This window comes from Mastigoproctus giganteus, chromosome 13, assembly GCF_048544385.1.
Source record: "Mastigoproctus giganteus isolate SK-2022 chromosome 13, ASM4854438v1, whole genome shotgun sequence".
In the NCBI taxonomy this organism is placed as follows: domain Eukaryota; kingdom Metazoa; phylum Arthropoda; class Arachnida; order Uropygi; family Thelyphonidae; genus Mastigoproctus; species Mastigoproctus giganteus.
In genome coordinates this window covers 12,317,704-12,336,149 of record NC_143587.1, presented here as the reverse complement: position 1 = coordinate 12,336,149, position 18,446 = coordinate 12,317,704, and the positions used below count along the sequence as shown (strand labels likewise).

At 37.8% G+C, this 18,446-nt stretch overlaps 1 protein-coding gene across 1 annotated transcript in view; it reads left to right on the top strand.

Moving 5' to 3' along the window:
• The window catches only part of LOC150075769 (apoptosis-inducing factor 3-like), a 217,772-nt gene that overhangs the window by 96,904 nt on the left and 102,422 nt on the right, over positions 1 to 18,446 (top strand). Inside the window, exon 10 of the mRNA XM_090387198.1 lies at positions 15,563 to 15,693. Coding sequence (XP_090243324.1) covers positions 15,563 to 15,693 — 131 coding nt within the window. The remainder of the gene's footprint in view (positions 1 to 15,562; positions 15,694 to 18,446) is intronic.

Below are 18,446 nucleotides of genomic sequence, written 5' to 3'. Positions count from 1 at the left end.
AGTCTTCCACCAACCAACCACCCGTTGGCTAAAGGCAAATTTCCGCACGTCTATCCTACATCTGTCTTTCCTCAATTTGAATTTATGCCCTCTCAGGTGACTATTCTGAGCGAGAGGAAGAATCCCATCAGCATTGAGCATGCTCAAACCATTCAAGGCTTTATACACCTCTATCAGATCACCTCGCTGGTGCCTAGTCTCCAGACACTGTAATTTGCAAAATTTAAGCCTTTCCTCATAAGAGCACCCCTTTGTTCCATTCACTAATCTTGTTGCCCTTCTCTGTACTCGTTCCAGCAGCTCTACATCCTTCTTGAACTGAGGCCTCCAGACCTGTATACAGTACTCTAGGTGTGGCCTGACCATTGCCTTATACAAGGGAATAATCACCTCCTTATCCCTGCTAGAAAAATTCCTATATATCATTGACAATACACCATGAGCTACTCTTGCAGCCCATCTGCACTGCTTAGAGAACTTCATATTTGCCTGCACAACCATCCCCAGGTCCCTTTCATTCTCTACCACTGTCAGTGTAGTACCACAGAGTTGATACGTTGCTCTGGGGTTGCTGTTTCCCATGTGTAGTACTTTACATTTGTCAATGTTAAACTTCATTTGCCACCTCTCAGCCCATCTGCTCAACCTTTCCAGATCCTGTTGCAGCAGCATAGTGTCAGTAGTGTCCTTGACAACCCTGACTACCTTTGTATCGTCTGCAAACTTCGACATTAAGCTTGATATACCCTTGATATAATTTTAGCTGACCAAGATACATATACAAATGACAGCAACCACAACATTACAAAACTTAAAAATAAACTTGACACAATTCTCAGAAAACTCAGACAGAACAAAGAAATCAACCTCTTTACTTTACAACAGATAGGTATTCGCAACAACATTCTGCCCCACATGTTTGGAATAACCAAGCTACACAAACCTGGCCACCCACTAAGACGTATTGTTTCTTTTAGTAGATCAGCTTTTGCTAATTTATCCACCTTCCTTGTTAAAATTATATCCCCACTCACTCGATTCTGTACATTCAAAATTAATAATACAAACCAAGCGTTCCAAAAAATCAGCAACACCACCATATCCGACGAAGACATATTAGCTTCTTTTGACGTCATATCCCTATACACTAACGTGCATATTCCTTTCACCCTACAAGCATTACGCGTACTTCTAACAGCTGATGACACTTTAACAAAACGTACCTCTCTTTCAGTTGACCACATCCTTGAACTTATTACTCTTTTACTAGACGCTAGATATTTTAGATTTAATAATAAAATTTATCGACAAACATTCGGTTTACCAATGGGTTTAGGCATTTCTGCTCCCCTTTCTGAAATTTATCTCGCCACTATTGAAAACCAAATTTTACAACCTTGCCCTTCTGAAATTAAATTATACATCCGCTACGCCGATGATGTCTTAATAATAGGCAACAGAACAACCATAGACAATCTTTTTTTTAAAATTCAATACAATACATGACAGGCTAAAGCTTACCCTCGAAATCGGAACGGACAACCAAATTAATTTTCTTAATCTCACTATTTATATAACAGACACAAATTTAAATACCAAGATTTTCAGAAAAAACACGCACACTGGTAAATATCTACATTTCACTTCACATCATCCCCTTAGTACCAAAAAAGCCATCCTATACAACCAAATCTACAATGCTATCAAATTCAGCTCTTCACAAAATGATTTACACAATGAACTTCAATACCTTACTGATAAATTCATAGCCAGGAGCTACCCCTCAACTCATCCAACACACAATATCCACCATTAAAAACAACATTAATAACCCCATCAGACACAGTAACAAGACAAATACTCACATAGTTCTCCCTTACCATAGTGAACTCGCAGCACAATTCCGACGTACATTCAAAGATACCGACATCTCCCTCACTTTCTCTACTTATAATAAACTAGGTTCCCTATTTAATTCTTATAAAGAAACATACAAATATCCCATCAATGATCTCAATAATATAATATATCTCATAAAATGCCAACCAAACTGCGACACCTGTTACATCGACAGCACTACCACCAAATTCGGTTCCTCCACAACTTCCAACACCCGCGCATACTACCACTTCAACAGTTTCAGGACAAGTCAATCCTGCACTGAGTTAACAACCCATGCTCAAAACCACAACCACACCCCCCCTTGTTGACTCTGCCATCACTATTATTAAACTTAGATCGAGCTACAGAATTCTTCAATATGAAGCCCTCACCATCGAATGGTACCGACACCATTCCGATCTCAATATTATTAACGAAAAACTTCCCTTCAACCTCTCACCGGCTGGGAACCTCTCGCAGCTAAAGTTCCCACGTGTCAAAAAGAGCATCACGAGAGTATAGACCAACTTTAAATACAACACGCGCTCACTTTTCTTCCATTTGCCAACTGATGACGGTTCATTTAACGAAAGTCTCTCGCAACGACTATTGGCACTACCGGTCTTCTCTTTTATTTCATTCTTTCATTCGCGTCCTTCAACCTTTTTATGACAACCAAGGATTGGAGATCTGCACTTCTACTTCCTTGCGCTCATTTTAAAATTTGTTTAAAAATATTTTTACCCCATTCTCTGCCTTAGTTCTTTTTAATGCTTCTTCTAAACTAAATTCAGCCACCATTTACCAATAAATTAATTGCAGATTTATACAAGGTGAGTACCGTTTTTTAGGCATTTGCCATTCAATTTTTTTAGTCAGTTTTGTCACGGTATTATAAGACTACTATAATTTCACTATCGTCAAAGCTTGATATACCCTCATCAATATCATTTATGAATACAGAAAAACAATAATGGACCCAACACTGAGCCCTGAGGGACTCCACTAATAACATTAGTCCACGACGAGCAGTGTCCATTGATTACCACTCTCTGTCTTCTCCCCCTCACCACCCCTTTATCCACAGCAGCAATTTGCCTCCAATGCCACACTGCTCCAATTTGTGCAGCAGTCTTCCATTTGCAACAGTATCAAAAGCCTTTCTAAGATCCAAGTATATAATATCAAAGTTATTCCTTGCATCCAGTTCTTTTGTGACTGCATCATAGTATCCAATCAAATTGGTAAGCAGGACTTCCCCTTAACAAAACCATGCTGTGTCCGAGCTATAACTGAAGTCTTGTCTAAATGATCCTGCAGTGCTTCTTTAACTAGTGCCTCCATTAATTTTCCTGGAACAGAAGTTAAACTCACAGGTCTATAATTACTTGTGTCAGCCTTTGATCCTCTTTTGTGAATTGGGGTCACATTTGCACATCTCCAGTCCATGGGTACCTCCCCTGAGTCCAAGGAAGCTCTCATAATTATGGCTAAGGGTTTGCTTACTTCCTTTCCTGTAATATAACTGGATAGATCCCATCTACCCCAGGTCCTTTCTTGTGTTTATCTTCAACGATTTCTCCTCCACTTTACTCTCTGTTATTACAAGATTCTCTAGCTTACTGCTAGAGTTGAATACACCTCTGGCTTTCCCCTCGCTAAATAACTCCTCATGTGTGAATGTCGATGCAAAATATTCATTTAGTTTGTTAGCTACCTGAGCAGGATCATCAACAGTTGACCCATCGATATAAAGTGGACCAATCTGATTCATCCCCTGCCTTCTAGAGTTTACATAAGTAAAGAACTCTTTGCTGTTTTTCTTTGCATCCCTTGCCAAAGATTTCTCGTAATCTGCCTTCGCCTGCCTAACCTCCTTTGTAACTTGGTTACAGATCAACTTGTATCTATCATAGGCTTCTGTGTCATGTGTTAATTTGTATGTATCCCATGCATGTTTCTTCTCTGCCATATGCCTCATCAGTTCATCTGACATCCATTTAGGCCTAAACCTTGAACAATATTTCTTAGTTGGTATGTTTAGCCTAGTAGCTTCCAAGATAAGTTCTTTGAATGCTTCCCATTTTGCATTTGCTGTTGGTAACATCATCAGTTGGTCCCACTGTATAGAATTTAAATACTGTCTCAGTCCATCGTAGTTGCCTTTACGAAAGCAATAACCCTTCCCTTTACCCCTAATGGTAGTTACCTCTTTGAGTAAATCCCACTTCAGCACACTGTGATCACTGCCACCTAGTGGTTCATTTATCTGCAGATTCTTAATGCATGAAGAATCACTGCTGATAATCAAATCAAGATTATTCTTCCCTCTAGTTGCCTCCCGAACATGCTGATGTAGAAAACAATCATCCAATAAATCCACAAAAGCCTTGCTAGTGTGTGAGTGACCAGCCCCCAAATTCCAGTCAATATCTGGGAAATTAAAATCTCCCATTATAAGACTCTCTGATTTACTGGCCCACTCTATTTCCCTGTACAGTATCTTATTATACTCATCATTGTCATTAGGCCTATAGCACACTCCTACTCTCAATTTTGATCTCCCAATGCTTATGTCACACCAAACTGACTCGACACTGCACTGTCCAGCGATGTCCACTGGCTTCACTTCCTTGGATTTTATGTATTTCTTAACTAATAGCATAACCCCTCCTCCCTTCCTATCCAGTCTATCCTTTCTGTAGATGTTGTACTCCCCAAATTCCAGTTCTGCGTTCCTTATATCTGTGTGACACCACGTCTCTGATATCCCAACAATATCTTCCTTTGATGTTTTGAGCAATACCTCAAATTCATCAAATTTATTTGCTAAACTCCTAGCATTGGTGTACACGCAAGTATACATGCACCTATTTCTATTCTTAGCTACCCTAACACAACCCATGTGTTTACTTGTACCGCAATGACTCCCGGCAGTCTCTGAAATAGCCTGCATCTTGTTTTTCATGCTTCTGCTCATTCCAATAGAAGCAGTGCAAGAATCTCTTTCACCTCTGCCAGTGGCTACTGTTAATCTCTTTGTCTTTGTCTCCCCCCAAGCTAGCAGTTTTCCGACCCACCTAACACTGCCTCGATAGCATCAGCAAATATTCTTGCACCCTTTCTATTTAAGTGTATCCCATCCCTGTAGAAGCAATCTCTCCTGTTAACAAGTACAGTCCAGGCTGAAAAAAATTCTACCCCTTGAGCCTTGCACAATCTTTCCAGGGCCGAATTGATCGACAAGGCTCTCATTATATACTCCCTCCTATCGTGTCTGGGCAGAATTGCAGACACTTTCAAATTCAACCCTATTTCACGGCTTTTTTTCAACAGTGACCTGTACTTGTTAAGCAATTCTGCCGGTCTCCTACTCTTGATATCATTAGTGCCAACGTGTACAACTATATCACCTTTTGTGCCCTTAAAAGATGATATCTGCTCTACAACGTCATCAACCTTTGCCTCTGGCAGACATACCCTGGTCCTGTTCCACCTATCCTTTTTACAAAGCATGTTCCCCGTTTCCCTGACAATAGAGTCACCAACAACTACTAGTTCCTTTGGGACCAGCGCATTTTGCCTTGGGGGTTGCCGCTGTGTTGCGCGACGACCAAGTGCAAGCTCTGGTGTTGATGTAGGCAGCTGAGAGCTTGATGGGCCCCTCAATTTAGTTCCTTCGAGGGTATCCACCCTGTCCTTCAAGCTCTCATATAGGCCCATAAGAACGCTGAGTTGTTGCCTGATTTTGATACACTCCTTGCATCGCGCACACACAAAGACATCCCCCATGGCAATATCATGTCCCGTACCTGAATGCTCCACAAACATCATGCAAGCTGTGCATTTTAGAAGGCTGTGATTCAGAAGGCAACTGCACCCCTCAGTTCTCCTCTGAGCCACAGCACTTCTATTAGCTTGAGCCTTTTGTTTTGCTGCTCTGGTCTGAGTCATGTTTCTTTTAATTTAAATAAAATTTCAATTTCAGTTTATAACCCTAAATTATCTCCCAACACAGTTATAACGGTATATATATTCTTTAGTGTCAAGTATTAATTATCTCTGACTTCCCTTTATATAACTTCCGTATCAGTTAATGTATTAATTAATTATGTTACGTTTGTAATCTAAGTCGGTATATGTATTTAGTTAAAAGTACAATTTAAATGCCAACGAAGTTCAAGAAGTTTAATAGATTTTGCTGATCACTGAAAATATTATAACCTATACTATACTAACGCTATCTAGGTTCGATATATGACGATCGTATGACAAACACAAAGGCGGGAAGTTAAGAACGGTAATCTATGGACACTTAAGTATTAATTAACTTTCAAATCTCGCTGTCTCAATTCAGAATAAACTATCGATCCTTACTAGGTCTATAAGTTACTTACAAAAAATAATTTGATGTAAAAAATATTCAATAAGCGGCTAAATATGGCTAAAAAAAAAAAAAAAACTTCTCGTTCAGCGGAGTTGTGACTTGTAACACGTGTATACTCTTACCGATACTTTTATGCAATTGCAAGGCCGAGTAAAGAATAAATACACCAAATGAATCAGAAAATCACAAAATAATGCTATACTGCTAAATTTAAATCAAAAGTTTTAGAAAAATCCACTTAGCGGCTTTGAACACGTCTGGCCCCTACTAGCGTCGTCAGCAGACGAGGTTCTATGTTGATATTAATATTTGTAGAAGAATGAAAGAAATTACCTCAATATGATATGTAGAACACTTCCATATGATACTCTCTAGAAATTAAAGCAAATAAAAGATTGTAACAAAATGGTTACAGTAAAAAATCAATTGAAAACAATTCAAAAATTAAAGTTTAATGTAAATTTTTTGAAAAATTGTATTTCAAAAAATTTGCATTAAACTTTATAATTAATTTTTGAATTGTTTTCAATTGATTTTTTTACTGTAATAATTTTGCATTAATCTTTTATTTGTTTCAATTTCTGGAGAGTATCATACAAAAGTGTTCTACTTATCATATTGAGGTAATATCTTTTATTCTTTTACTAATACTGTGTGTGTGTGTGTGTGTGTGTGTGTGTGTGTGTGTGTGTGTGTGTGTGTGTGTGTGTGTGTGTGTGTGTGTGTGTGTGTAAATATAAGCAATAAAACAGCTATGAAATATGCAAATAACTGAAAAAATAATCAATGGTAATAGGCTTTTGTAGATTTATTGAATGATTGTTTTCTACATCAGCATGTTCGGGAGGCAACTAGAGGGAGTAATACTCTTGATCTGATTATCAGTAGTGATTCTTCATGCATTAAGAATCTTCAGATAAAGGAACCACTAGGTGGCAGTGATTACAGTGTGCTGAAGTGGGATTTACTCAAAGAGGTAACTACCTCAGGGGTAAAGGGAAGGGTTTCTGCTTTCGTAAAGGTGATTACGGTGGTCTGAGACAGTATTTAAATTCTATACAGTGGGACCACCTGATGATGTTTCCAACAGCAAATTCAAAATGGGAAGCATTCAAAGAATTTATCTTGGAAGCTACTAGGCTTTACATACCAACTAAGAAATATTGTTCAAGGTTTATGTCTAAATGGATGTCAGATGACGTAATCAGACATGTGGCAGAGAAGAAATTTGCATGGGATACATATAAATTAATGGGTGACATGGCAGTCTATGATAGATATAAACTGGTCTGTAACCAAGTCACAAAGGAGATTAGGTAGGCAAAGGCAGATTATGAGAAATCTTTGGCAAAGGATGCAAAGAAAAACAACAAAGTTCTTGACCTATGTAAACTCTAGAAGGAAAGGGATGAATCAGATTGGTCCACTGGATATTGATGGTTCAACTGTTGATGATCCTGCTCAAGTGGCTAACAAACTAAATGGGTATTTTGCATCTACATTCACCCATGAGGAATTATTCAGGGAGGGGAATGCCAGAGGTGAGTTAAACTCTGGCAGTGAGCTAGATGATTTTATAATAACTGAGAGGAAAGTGGAGGAGATATTGTTGAAGATAAACATAAAAAAGGCACCCGGGGTTGACGGGATCTATCCGGTTATGTTAAAGGAGGCAGCAAAGGAAGTAAGCAAACCCTTAGCCATAATTATGAGAGCTTTTTTGGACTCAGGAAAGGTACCCATGGACTGGAAATGTGCAAATGTGACCCCAATTCACAAAGGAGGATCAAAGGGCGACACAAGTAATTATAGACCTGTTAGTTTAACTTCTGTTCCAGGAAAATTAATGGAGGCACTGGTTAAAGAAGCACTGCAGGATCATCTAGACAAAACTTCAGTTAAAGCTCGGACACAGCATGGTTTTGTTAAGGGAAGGGCTTCCTTACCAATTTCATTGGATACTATTATGTGGTCACAAAGCAACTGGATGCAGGGAATAACTTTGATAATCATATATTTGGATCTTAGAAAGGCTTTTGATACTGTTGCACGTGGAAGACTGCTGAACAAATTGGAGAAGTGTGGCTTTGGAGGCAAATTGCTGCTTTGGATAAAGGGATGGTTGAGTAGTAATCAGTGGACACTGCTCATCGTAGACTAATGTTATTAGTGGAGTCCCTCAGGGTTCAGTGTTGGGCCCATTGTTGTTTTCTGTATTTATAAATGATATTGATGATGGTATATCAAGCTTAATGTCCAAGTTTGCAGACGATATTAAGGTTGGCAGGGTTGTTAAGGACACTAATGACAGTACGCTGCTGCAACAGGATCTAGAAAAATTGAGCAGATGGGCTGAGAGTTGGCAAATGAAGTTTAACATTGACAAATGTAAAGTACTACATATGGGAAGCAGTAACCCCAGAGTGACATATCAACTCTGTGGTACTACACTGACACTGGTATTGAACGAAAAGGACCTGGGGGTAATTGTGCAGGCAGTTATGAAGTTTTCTGAGCAGTGCAGACGGTCTGCAAGAGTAGCTCATAATGTCTTGTCAATGATATACAGCAATTTTTCTAGCAGGGATAAGGAGGTGATTATCCCCTTGTATAAGGCAATGGTCAGACCACACCTTGAGTACTGTATACAGGTCTGGAGGCCTCATTTTAAGAAGGATGTAGAACTGTTGGAATGAGTACAGGGAAGGGCAACAAGATTAGTGAATGGAATAATGGGTTGCTCTTACGAAGAAAGGCTTAAGTTTCAAATTACAGTGTCTGGAGACTAGGCACCTGCGAGGTGATCTGATTGGGGTGTATAAAACCTGAATGGTTTGAGCATGCTCAATACTGATGGGATTCTTTCTCTCGCTCAGAATAATCACATGAGAGGGCATAAATTCAAATTGAGGAAAGACAGATGTAGGATAGATGTGTAGAAGTTTGCCTTTGGCCAGCAGGTAGCTGGTTGGTGGAACAGACTTCCATCCTTTGTGGTGGAAGTTGATAGCCTAAATAAATTTAATGCTGAGCTGGACAGATATTTGGAACGAATGGAGGGGTGAATTGGGAGCGGGGTTTTTTTTTTTTTTTTTGGCTGATGCTGCATAAGCTTGCTTTCTTGCATCATATACCTCTACTAATGCTAATGTTACTTTTCAGCATACTCCCCTTTGGAATCAATACACTTTTGCCACTGATTCTATTCTGTGATGTGTTGGTTCCAGCTGTTAAGAACGTTTCTACTTGGGCTTTCTGCACTGCATCCACTGCAGCAGTGATGTTTGGTGGGATGCCAATACGGTATTATTTTTTTTGAAATTAGGAAATCAGTTACAGTCTGATGATGCTAGATTTGGTGAATATGGGGGATGGTCCAGGATTTCAAAACTGCATTCATGCAGTGCGGCCTTGGCAGTTACAGACTTGTGAGTCGGTTCTTGGCGGATCAAGACTCCTTTGCTGAATTTTGCTTGGCATTTATCTTTAACTACAACACTCCATCATCCCAGCAACTCATGCCATCAACTTGGCTTTTTTTGTGTTTTCATTTGAAGTACTTCTTTGCCTCTGGCTGAAAGTAAATGACTCACATCTCATCCATGTTCACAAACTTGGCAACCCTTGCATGTTTTTGATCTGTTGTCAACAACTTTGGGATCCATTGTGCTGATACCTTTTTCATAGGGAGAACCTCTGTTGTTGTATGGTACACATGTTCAGATGAGATGCTGGCAGTATACTGAACTGTCAATCATCACTCACTCATCACCAGATCATGCATGCTATTAACAACTGGAGTGATGAATGTTGCTGGTCTTGCACAGTGTGGATCACCTGCCTCCACCGTGTGGATCTTTCAGGCTCTACCTCCCTAGTTTAAATTCTGCTATCTGCTTCTTAACCATGGAATAGGATGGGGCATACTCCTCCAGTGTTATAACCATATCCTCATGAATTGGTTTTGCCATTAGTCCTTTTCCCCAAATGTTGTATGATTGCATGGTGACTGATTTTTTTCACAACTGTGTTTACTTCAGGACCTGTCATTAAAAAAAAAAAAAAATGTTATTGAAACTGCATGAAACTTGGTGTGTTAATATTTAAAGTCCTATGTATTAAGTATAGAAATTTTTAACTCAGACCATGAACTTTTCAAACATCCCTCTTATTAGAGTGAATCGAGAAAAAATTATCAAACAAATTTGGGATGACTATATTAATGCATTAAGTATGCCATTATTCTCAGTTTCTCCTATGTTGCTATTATCATTCTAAATTTTACATCATCACACGAACAGGTGAATCTGCTATTCATTTAAGAATCTGAGACAGCACTGTTACAGCTGTTTCAAAGCTTAAAGGCTTCTCATCAACCAGAAGGTTACTTCTGTTAGCAAATGTATACTGAACAGTGCAAATGATGTGTTTTGTCTAAGGGAATAGTTAAGCAGTATACCTAGTGCAGTAATACTTCTCATATTTGTTTGATTTTGACTTTTGAATTGAATTGTCCCCTGCAACCTATATCACTTTTAATTGTATTTTAAAACAAAAATGTAGACTGACTATCATAAGCAGCAAGTAGTATTTAGTAGAGTTGTTATTTTGAGATAATAAAATAGTGTTCACAGACTTTCTTGTTTTTTTTCTTACTACACTTCTCCACGGTATTCTTATTTGAGCATTATTTCTTTCTTTTGTCCAATTTTGGGCATCTTATATATCTTTGAAATTAAAGCATCAATATCTGCAGTTTAAGTCATCCTGCCAAGGAGGCAGATAAAACTTGGTGCTTTCAATGTGGTTTTGCCTTGTGCATTCCTATTAACTTACATGTGTGATTTAAACTTCCTATTGGTGGCATCTACTTGAAAACTGACAACTTTCCCCTCTGCACTTTTTTACCCTAAGCATACATTTAAGTAAACCTAGTCCTTGTATAGCAAGTTTAGAGGTAAAAAAATAAAGACCATGAATAACATGTTAATGCAAGTTTATACTTAAGTCTCTAATTTTAAAGGTTCTGTTATTACGATTAGTCCACCTTAAGATAATGAAATGTTACAAGGGTTCTTACGTTGGTTGAATGAGTCATCACGGCAGGCAATATTCCATTGTGCTTACAGCATCTCTGCGACAGAGATGCTGTCGCAGAGATCTTTGGCAGAGGATATAATGGTAGGGTTACCTTCTCTTGAATTTGTGTTTTTTTTTATTCTGCCTAAGGCAGGAAAATTTGTTCTGCCTAAGGCAGGAAAATCTACTAGTGAAAAGATGGACTCATAACAACCATTGGTTATCTGTGTTGTGTGCCTGTCAATGCAAAGCTTGACTTTAGTTGTGTCAGTGTGGACACAGCAGAAGCCAGAGTTAAAAGCCCATTTATAATGCACCCACTTTAAGGGAGGCATGATATCTGACTCAACGCATTATTATACTGGGGTCACTTCTGTAATTTGCCAGGTGACTTTTCATGATTGGTAATATGAATAAATGGATTAACAGATTCCTCCACTGACATTTCAGTGGCAGAGATCAGTTGGGTGTTGGTTGCATGTCTACCTAGGCAAAATTTTGGAACTGACCTTTGAAATATGCATGAAACTCCTTGCTGTGACTTCTGATCTTTAATGATTGTAGGAATTGGACAGAGAGAGAGAGAGAGAGAGAGAGAGAGAGAGAGAGAGAGAGAGAGAGAGAGAGAGGTCTTAAATGAAGCGAGTCTTGCTCTACATCCAAAGTGAACAAACTTAGTTTCCTGGTCTAGATTTTACATTTTCTCAGGAATAAGGGATGACATAGTATATGACATAGTATTAATATTGGCAACATGATGCAAGGAAAGCTTATACAGTATCAGTCAAAAAACATTTTTAAAAAATTTTCACCACTTCATTTTCCCCATTCCTTCTAATAATTTGGCCAAACCTTTAAATTTATTCAAGCTACCTTGAACAATAAATTATGCTTTGCAACTGAATTTCTAAGTTTCCAAGCTCTGCAACTGTGGCTTGCAGAGCTTGGAAACTCAAAGGTCAGCTGGATAATTACTATGGGGTGAGGGAAATGTATAGGTTGTCCATTTCCTTTTCTCTTAATTTTTATTATTATATATATTTTTTAATTTTCTTCTTATTATTAATTTTTTTTGGTTATTTTTTATTTATTTTATTTATTTATTTTTTTTGGCTGATGCTGCATAAGCTTGCTTTTTGCATCAAATGCCTCTAGTAATGCTAATTTGTTTTTATTCTTATTATTTTATTTTATTTATTTTTTTATTTCATTTTATTATTTTATTTTATTTTTTTTTTGGCTGGTGCAGCATAGGCCATAGACTTCCTTGCACCATGTGGCCAATACTAATACTTAATACTTATATACAACTATCCTTTTTCAGTACAATTTTATGTTCTTCTAGAGAGAGAAAAGATGCTATTGATATTTAGTTCACTTCGTCCTTTTAAAGTCTTATGCACTTTAGTTCATTGAAATGCATAAGACTTGCAACTGTTATCAAGAAAGTATTTCTTGGTAATAGTTGTAGAAGCCAATACTGAACTGAAACTCAAGAACAGGGAGAAAGCATAATTTATCAGGAACTGATAAATTATGTTGTTGCAGAGCTTGGAAACTAGACACCTTAGAGGAGAAGTTTTTAATTGGACAAGCAATTTTTTTTAAAATTCATTTTATTTCATTTCTTCCTTATCATAATTCACTCAGCTAAACTTATTGGAGTAAGTAGAGAGACCTGCCCGAATCCTCTGTCTGTTTCATACCGAATGTGTGAATGACATTCCTCTGCTGTAAATGGTTGTGGAGGGCTTTGTTATCTGTTCCCAATGTGGTGTATTAATTAAAGTGCATAAGACTTTAAATGGTTCTTATGTTTGCTGCCAACTAAGGAGGTTTTGTTATAGCCCACTGTTAGTTGGGCCATTAAGGGGATGCTGGTACTTTGGTTGAATAGGCTTTTCTTCTTTTTGTTGTTGTGTATACAGGACAACTCTAATCAGCTGCTGCTGTTATTATTATTATCATTAGCCATATGGTGCAAGGAAGCCTGAGGCTTTTGCTGCACGAGCCAAAAAAAAAATTCTAATTTACCCTAAGAGAGAGAGAGAGCGAGAGAGAGAAGTAGAAGGAAATCACCAAGGAAGAGAAGAATGATGATATCCAGCTCAGGACCCTGGGTGTGCCAAGCCCATACTCACCAGATGTGAGCCCCTGTGTGAGCATGTACCCCGTACTTCCAGTAATCTGTATGTGGTTGTGCTAATTTTACTGTCAGTCTTTAGAACTACTAAGTGCTGCAAAGATGAAACAACCAGATGCAATGGGCCAATGGAATACTACAATTGGAGATGATCATATGCTTGGTTAGCAATGGCATATGTGCAGTTGTCCAGCTGATCTCATGTGGGGTGGGGTGTTGCTCATTCAGTCAGAATAGGGGCTATTTGCCCATGCTCCTGTCCAAGGAATGCATACTCCTCAATATTTCTATGGAGTTGAGAAGTTTTTGATGGTCAAAGAGAGTTTAAGTTAGTTGATATTGGGCAGGTACTGCAGAATTTTCCTCCAGTTTATTCAAACAGTCGATTACTTCCTGTTTTTTTCCCTTCAACCCAAAAAATCCAACTTATACTTGTTATGGTAGTCTGCAGTAGGAAGCTGATCATTTGGATGTATTGTTCTGAAAATGAAAGTGAAACATAGTAGCATGGCTACATCTATACTCTCAATACAGATAAATTTCTGGAAGCAACATTTATGATAAGGAAGAAATGAAATGAATTTAAAAAAATTGCTTGTGTAATTAAAAACTTCATTCTGGATGAATGGAGAAAAATTTCCATTTACACTCTTGTACTAGTGTAAATTGTTCCACGAAGGCTATGCTGTTGAGAAGTTGTTGATGGCCAAAGAGAGTTTAAGTTAGTTGATATTGGGCAGGTACAAAGGTACTTTAAACAAGGCCTTACATCATATTAATTCTGATCTATAAACTATTGCATTTCTTTTGTTTGTCAAATATGACTACTTTTGATATCTCATTTTAGGGAGAATTCTGTGATAAATTTACATGGGATTACTTTTTGTATTTGCGGTTATTAATGGACAGTGCTCTTCATGAACTATGATTATTAGTGGAGTCCCCAGGGTTCAGAGCTGTGCCCATTGTTTTCTGTATTTATTAATAATATTTATGAAGGTATATCAGTCTTAATGACTAAGTTTGTAGATGATACAAAGGTTAGCAGAGTTGTTAATGACAATAATTGAGGTAAGCTACTGTAACAAGATCTATAAAAATTAGTCAGATGGGCTGAGAAATGGTAGTTGAGAAATGGAAGTTTAACATTGACAAATGCAAGTACTGCAAATGAGTAGCAGTAATCCCAGATCAATATGTGGTACTATACTCAGGGTAGTGGAAAATGTAAAAAGACTTTGGGGTGATTGTGCAGTCAGATATGAAGTTCTCTTAGCAGTGCAGACAGGCTGCCAGTACAGGTCACGGGGTTTTGTCAGTAATACACAGGAACTTTGATAGCAGGAAAAATGAGATAGTTATCCCATTGTACAAGGCAGTGATTAGGCCATATCTTGAATACCGCACACAGGTCTGGAGGCCTCATCTTAGGAAGGATGTAAATCTGCTGGAACGGGCACAGAGAGGGACAATAAGATTGTTGAAAGCAACAGTTATGAAAGGAACAAAGGGGTGGTCTTACCAAGAAAGACATTCAGTTCTGCAGATTGCAACCTCTGGAGACTAGGCAGCTGTGATGTAATCTAATTCAGTTGTTTAACACTTCCGCTGCTTCCTGAATGTAAATATGTGGCTTTGGATTTTAATCCACTTCTGCTGATGGCATTCTTCCTCTTGCTTTGACTACACCACAGATGGAGGCATAAATTGAAATTGAGGTAGGATGGTTGCAGGATAGATGTGCAGAAGTATGCCTTCAGCCAGCAAATGGAACAAACTTCCACCTGTTGTTGTGAACGTTGGTAGTTTGAATAAATACAAGGAAGGATTAGACATTATTGGAGATGGACATATGATGTGGCAGGTTTTTTTTTTATTTTGCTGATGCTTTATAAGCTTGCTTTCTTGTATTACTTGCCACTACTATTACTGTTAGGGGGTATTCTATTATGCAGTTTACAAAACATTCTTAAATTTCAAATTTTGTGTTTTCCTGAACAAAATTCTTTTGAAAAGTTAAGTTTGGATTATGTTGCATTTAGTTAAACTGAATAATTATATTTTTGCTTCAGCCCTTGTACTTTAGAGGTTCCTGGAAATAGTCTTAAAAATATTTGTCTCCTGCGCACCCCTGAAGATGCCAATTATATTTTTGAGCAGGCACAAAAGAAACGTGTTGTGATTGTTGGAGCATCATTCATTGGTAAGTTCTGATGATTAATAAGTCACTTGTATTACCAAAAATAATTGAGAAGTACTGGAAAAATTTAATTGATATACAGTGGATTCCGTTTATTTGGGCCACCGGTGAATTGGGGCAGCCATTTATTTGGGACAAATCTTAAAAAACAGAACCCAATTGAGAAAATAGCCAGGGTTTACTTCGCATAATTGGGACAACATGCTGTTTAATCAGGGCAGAAGACCGCAGCACTAGAGATTACCCTACCATTGTCTCAGACTATACCTCATGGTTCAGTCAGATTTCTGGAGGTCACAACCGTAAAACAATTAGCAGTCACCTGTTTATTGAGCTTTTCTTTTAGTGCAATCTATCATAAACGGATAGTAAACTTGATCTTATTGAATTTGCGATAATACCAACAGCTGGAATTCAGTGGGTTATTATGGTGAAATGTGTTTACCCTTCCATGGAATCTTCAATCATATAAAAAATTTGATTTTCAGAATCTTCTCTTCATTCCTATTTTTAAAGCTTCGTAACTTGTTACTCCGTTCTCACTTATGCGTATCGCGTTACTTTCAATTTGTGTGTGCCGTGTTCTTTGTTATTGATTGCTTATCTTTCTACTGTTTTAAATTTTAACCCCCCCCCCCACCAACAAATGTCAGTGAACAGAAATGTCAACTGGTTAGTATGTACATATTACAGTAAATATTAATTATTCCGATTATCACATATTTCTTCCGATTTTCAGTATCATTTAATTTTTTAATTGGTATTTTTTAATAAAGGGTAAATTTGTGCTTAATATATCTTTACTTTTATAGCCTGTGGATAATCTTTCTCCTATTTTTTGCTAATTAGAATCGCTGTTTAATAGAATTAAAATTCAATTCACAAATGTGATCAAAATGAACAGCGCTTACTACACATCGTATAGTGAATGGTACTTTACTATGGTGAGTCCATCATAACGTGATTTGATTGTATAGTGAATCATTTGTAAAGAGGGGGGTCCACTGTATTTTTAACTATTTACATGAAACTTTGCATAATTGGGGCAGCTGCTTAATTGGGCCAAAATGCACTAGTCCCGATGTATCCCAAATAACCGGAATCGACTGTATTACTTTAAAGTAATATGTTAATGAAATGATATTTTTTATGATCTGTTATACATTTATAACTTTAGATTAGATGATATTTGTTTAGAGGGGGAATGATTTACAAGAAAGTAATACTCTTGATCTGGTTATCAGCAGTGATCATTCATGTATTAGGAATTTGCAGATAAAAGAACTACTAGTTGGCAGTGATCACAGTGTACTGACGTGGGATTTACTTAAAGATTTAATTACCATCAGGGGCAAAGGAAAGGGTTTTTGCTTCTGTAAAGGCGAGTACAGTGGTCTCCGACAGTTTTTAAATTCTGTACAGTGGGATCAACTGACGATGTTACCAACAGTAAATTCTAAGTGGGAAGCATTCAAGGAATTAATCGTGGAAGCTACTAAAAGTTTCATACCTATTAAGAAATATTGTTCAAGGTTTAGGCCTAAATGGTTGTCAAATGAACTAATGAGACTCGTAACAGAGAAGAAAAATGCATGGGATGCATATAAATTATCAAGCGACTCAGAAGCCTATGGCAGATATAAGTTAATCTGTAATCAGGTCACAAAGGAGGTTCGGCAGGCGAAGGCAGATTACGAGAAATCCTTGGCAAAAGATGCTAAGAAAAACAGCAAGGATTTCTTTACTTATATAAACTCTAAAAGGAATGGGATGAATCTGATTGGTCCACTTGACATCGATGGTTCAACTGTTGATGTGATCCTGCTCAGATAGCAAACAAATTGAATGAGTATTTTGCATCTACATTCACACATGAGGAGTTATTAAGGTTTGAAAATGGCAGAAGGTTATCAAATTGTAGCAGGGTGCTTAATGGTCTTGTAATAACTGAGAGCAAAGTGGAAGAGAAATTGTTGAAGTTAAACGTAAGAAAAGCACCTGGGGTGGATGGGATCTATCCAGTTATATTAAAGGAGGCGGCAAAGCAACTAAGCAAACCCTTAGCCATAATTATAAGAGTATCCTTGGACTCAGGGGAGGTTCCCACGGACTGGAGATGTGCAAATGTATCCCCAATTCACAAAGGGGGATCGAAGGGTGACACGAGTAATTACAGACCAGTTAGTTTAACTTCTGTTCCGGGTAAAATAATGGAGTCGCTGGTTAAAGATGGATTGCAGGATCTAGACAAGACTGCAGCAATAATTCAGACACAGCATGGGTTTGTTAAGGGAAAGTCTTGTCTGACAAATTTGATAGGATATTATGATGTGGTTACAAAGGAACTGGATGCAAAAAATAATTTTGATATCATATATTTGGATTTCAGGAAAGCTTTTGACACTGTTGCGCATGGAAGACTATTGTACAAATTGGAGCAGAATGGTATTAAGGGTAAGTTGCTACAATGGATAAAAGGATGGTTAAGTGGGAGAAGACAGAGGGTGGTAATCAATGGGTGCTGCTCTTCTTGGACTAATGTTATTAGTGGAGTCCCACAGGGTTTGGTGTTAGGGCCACTGTTGTTTTGTATATTTATCAATGATATTGATGAAGGTATATCAGGCTTAATGTCGAAGTTTGCAGATGATACAAAGGTTGGCAGGGTTGTTAATGACAGTAATGGCAGTGTGCTACTGCAACAGGATCTAGATAATTTGGGCAGATGGGCTAAGAAGTGGCAACTGAAGTTTAAC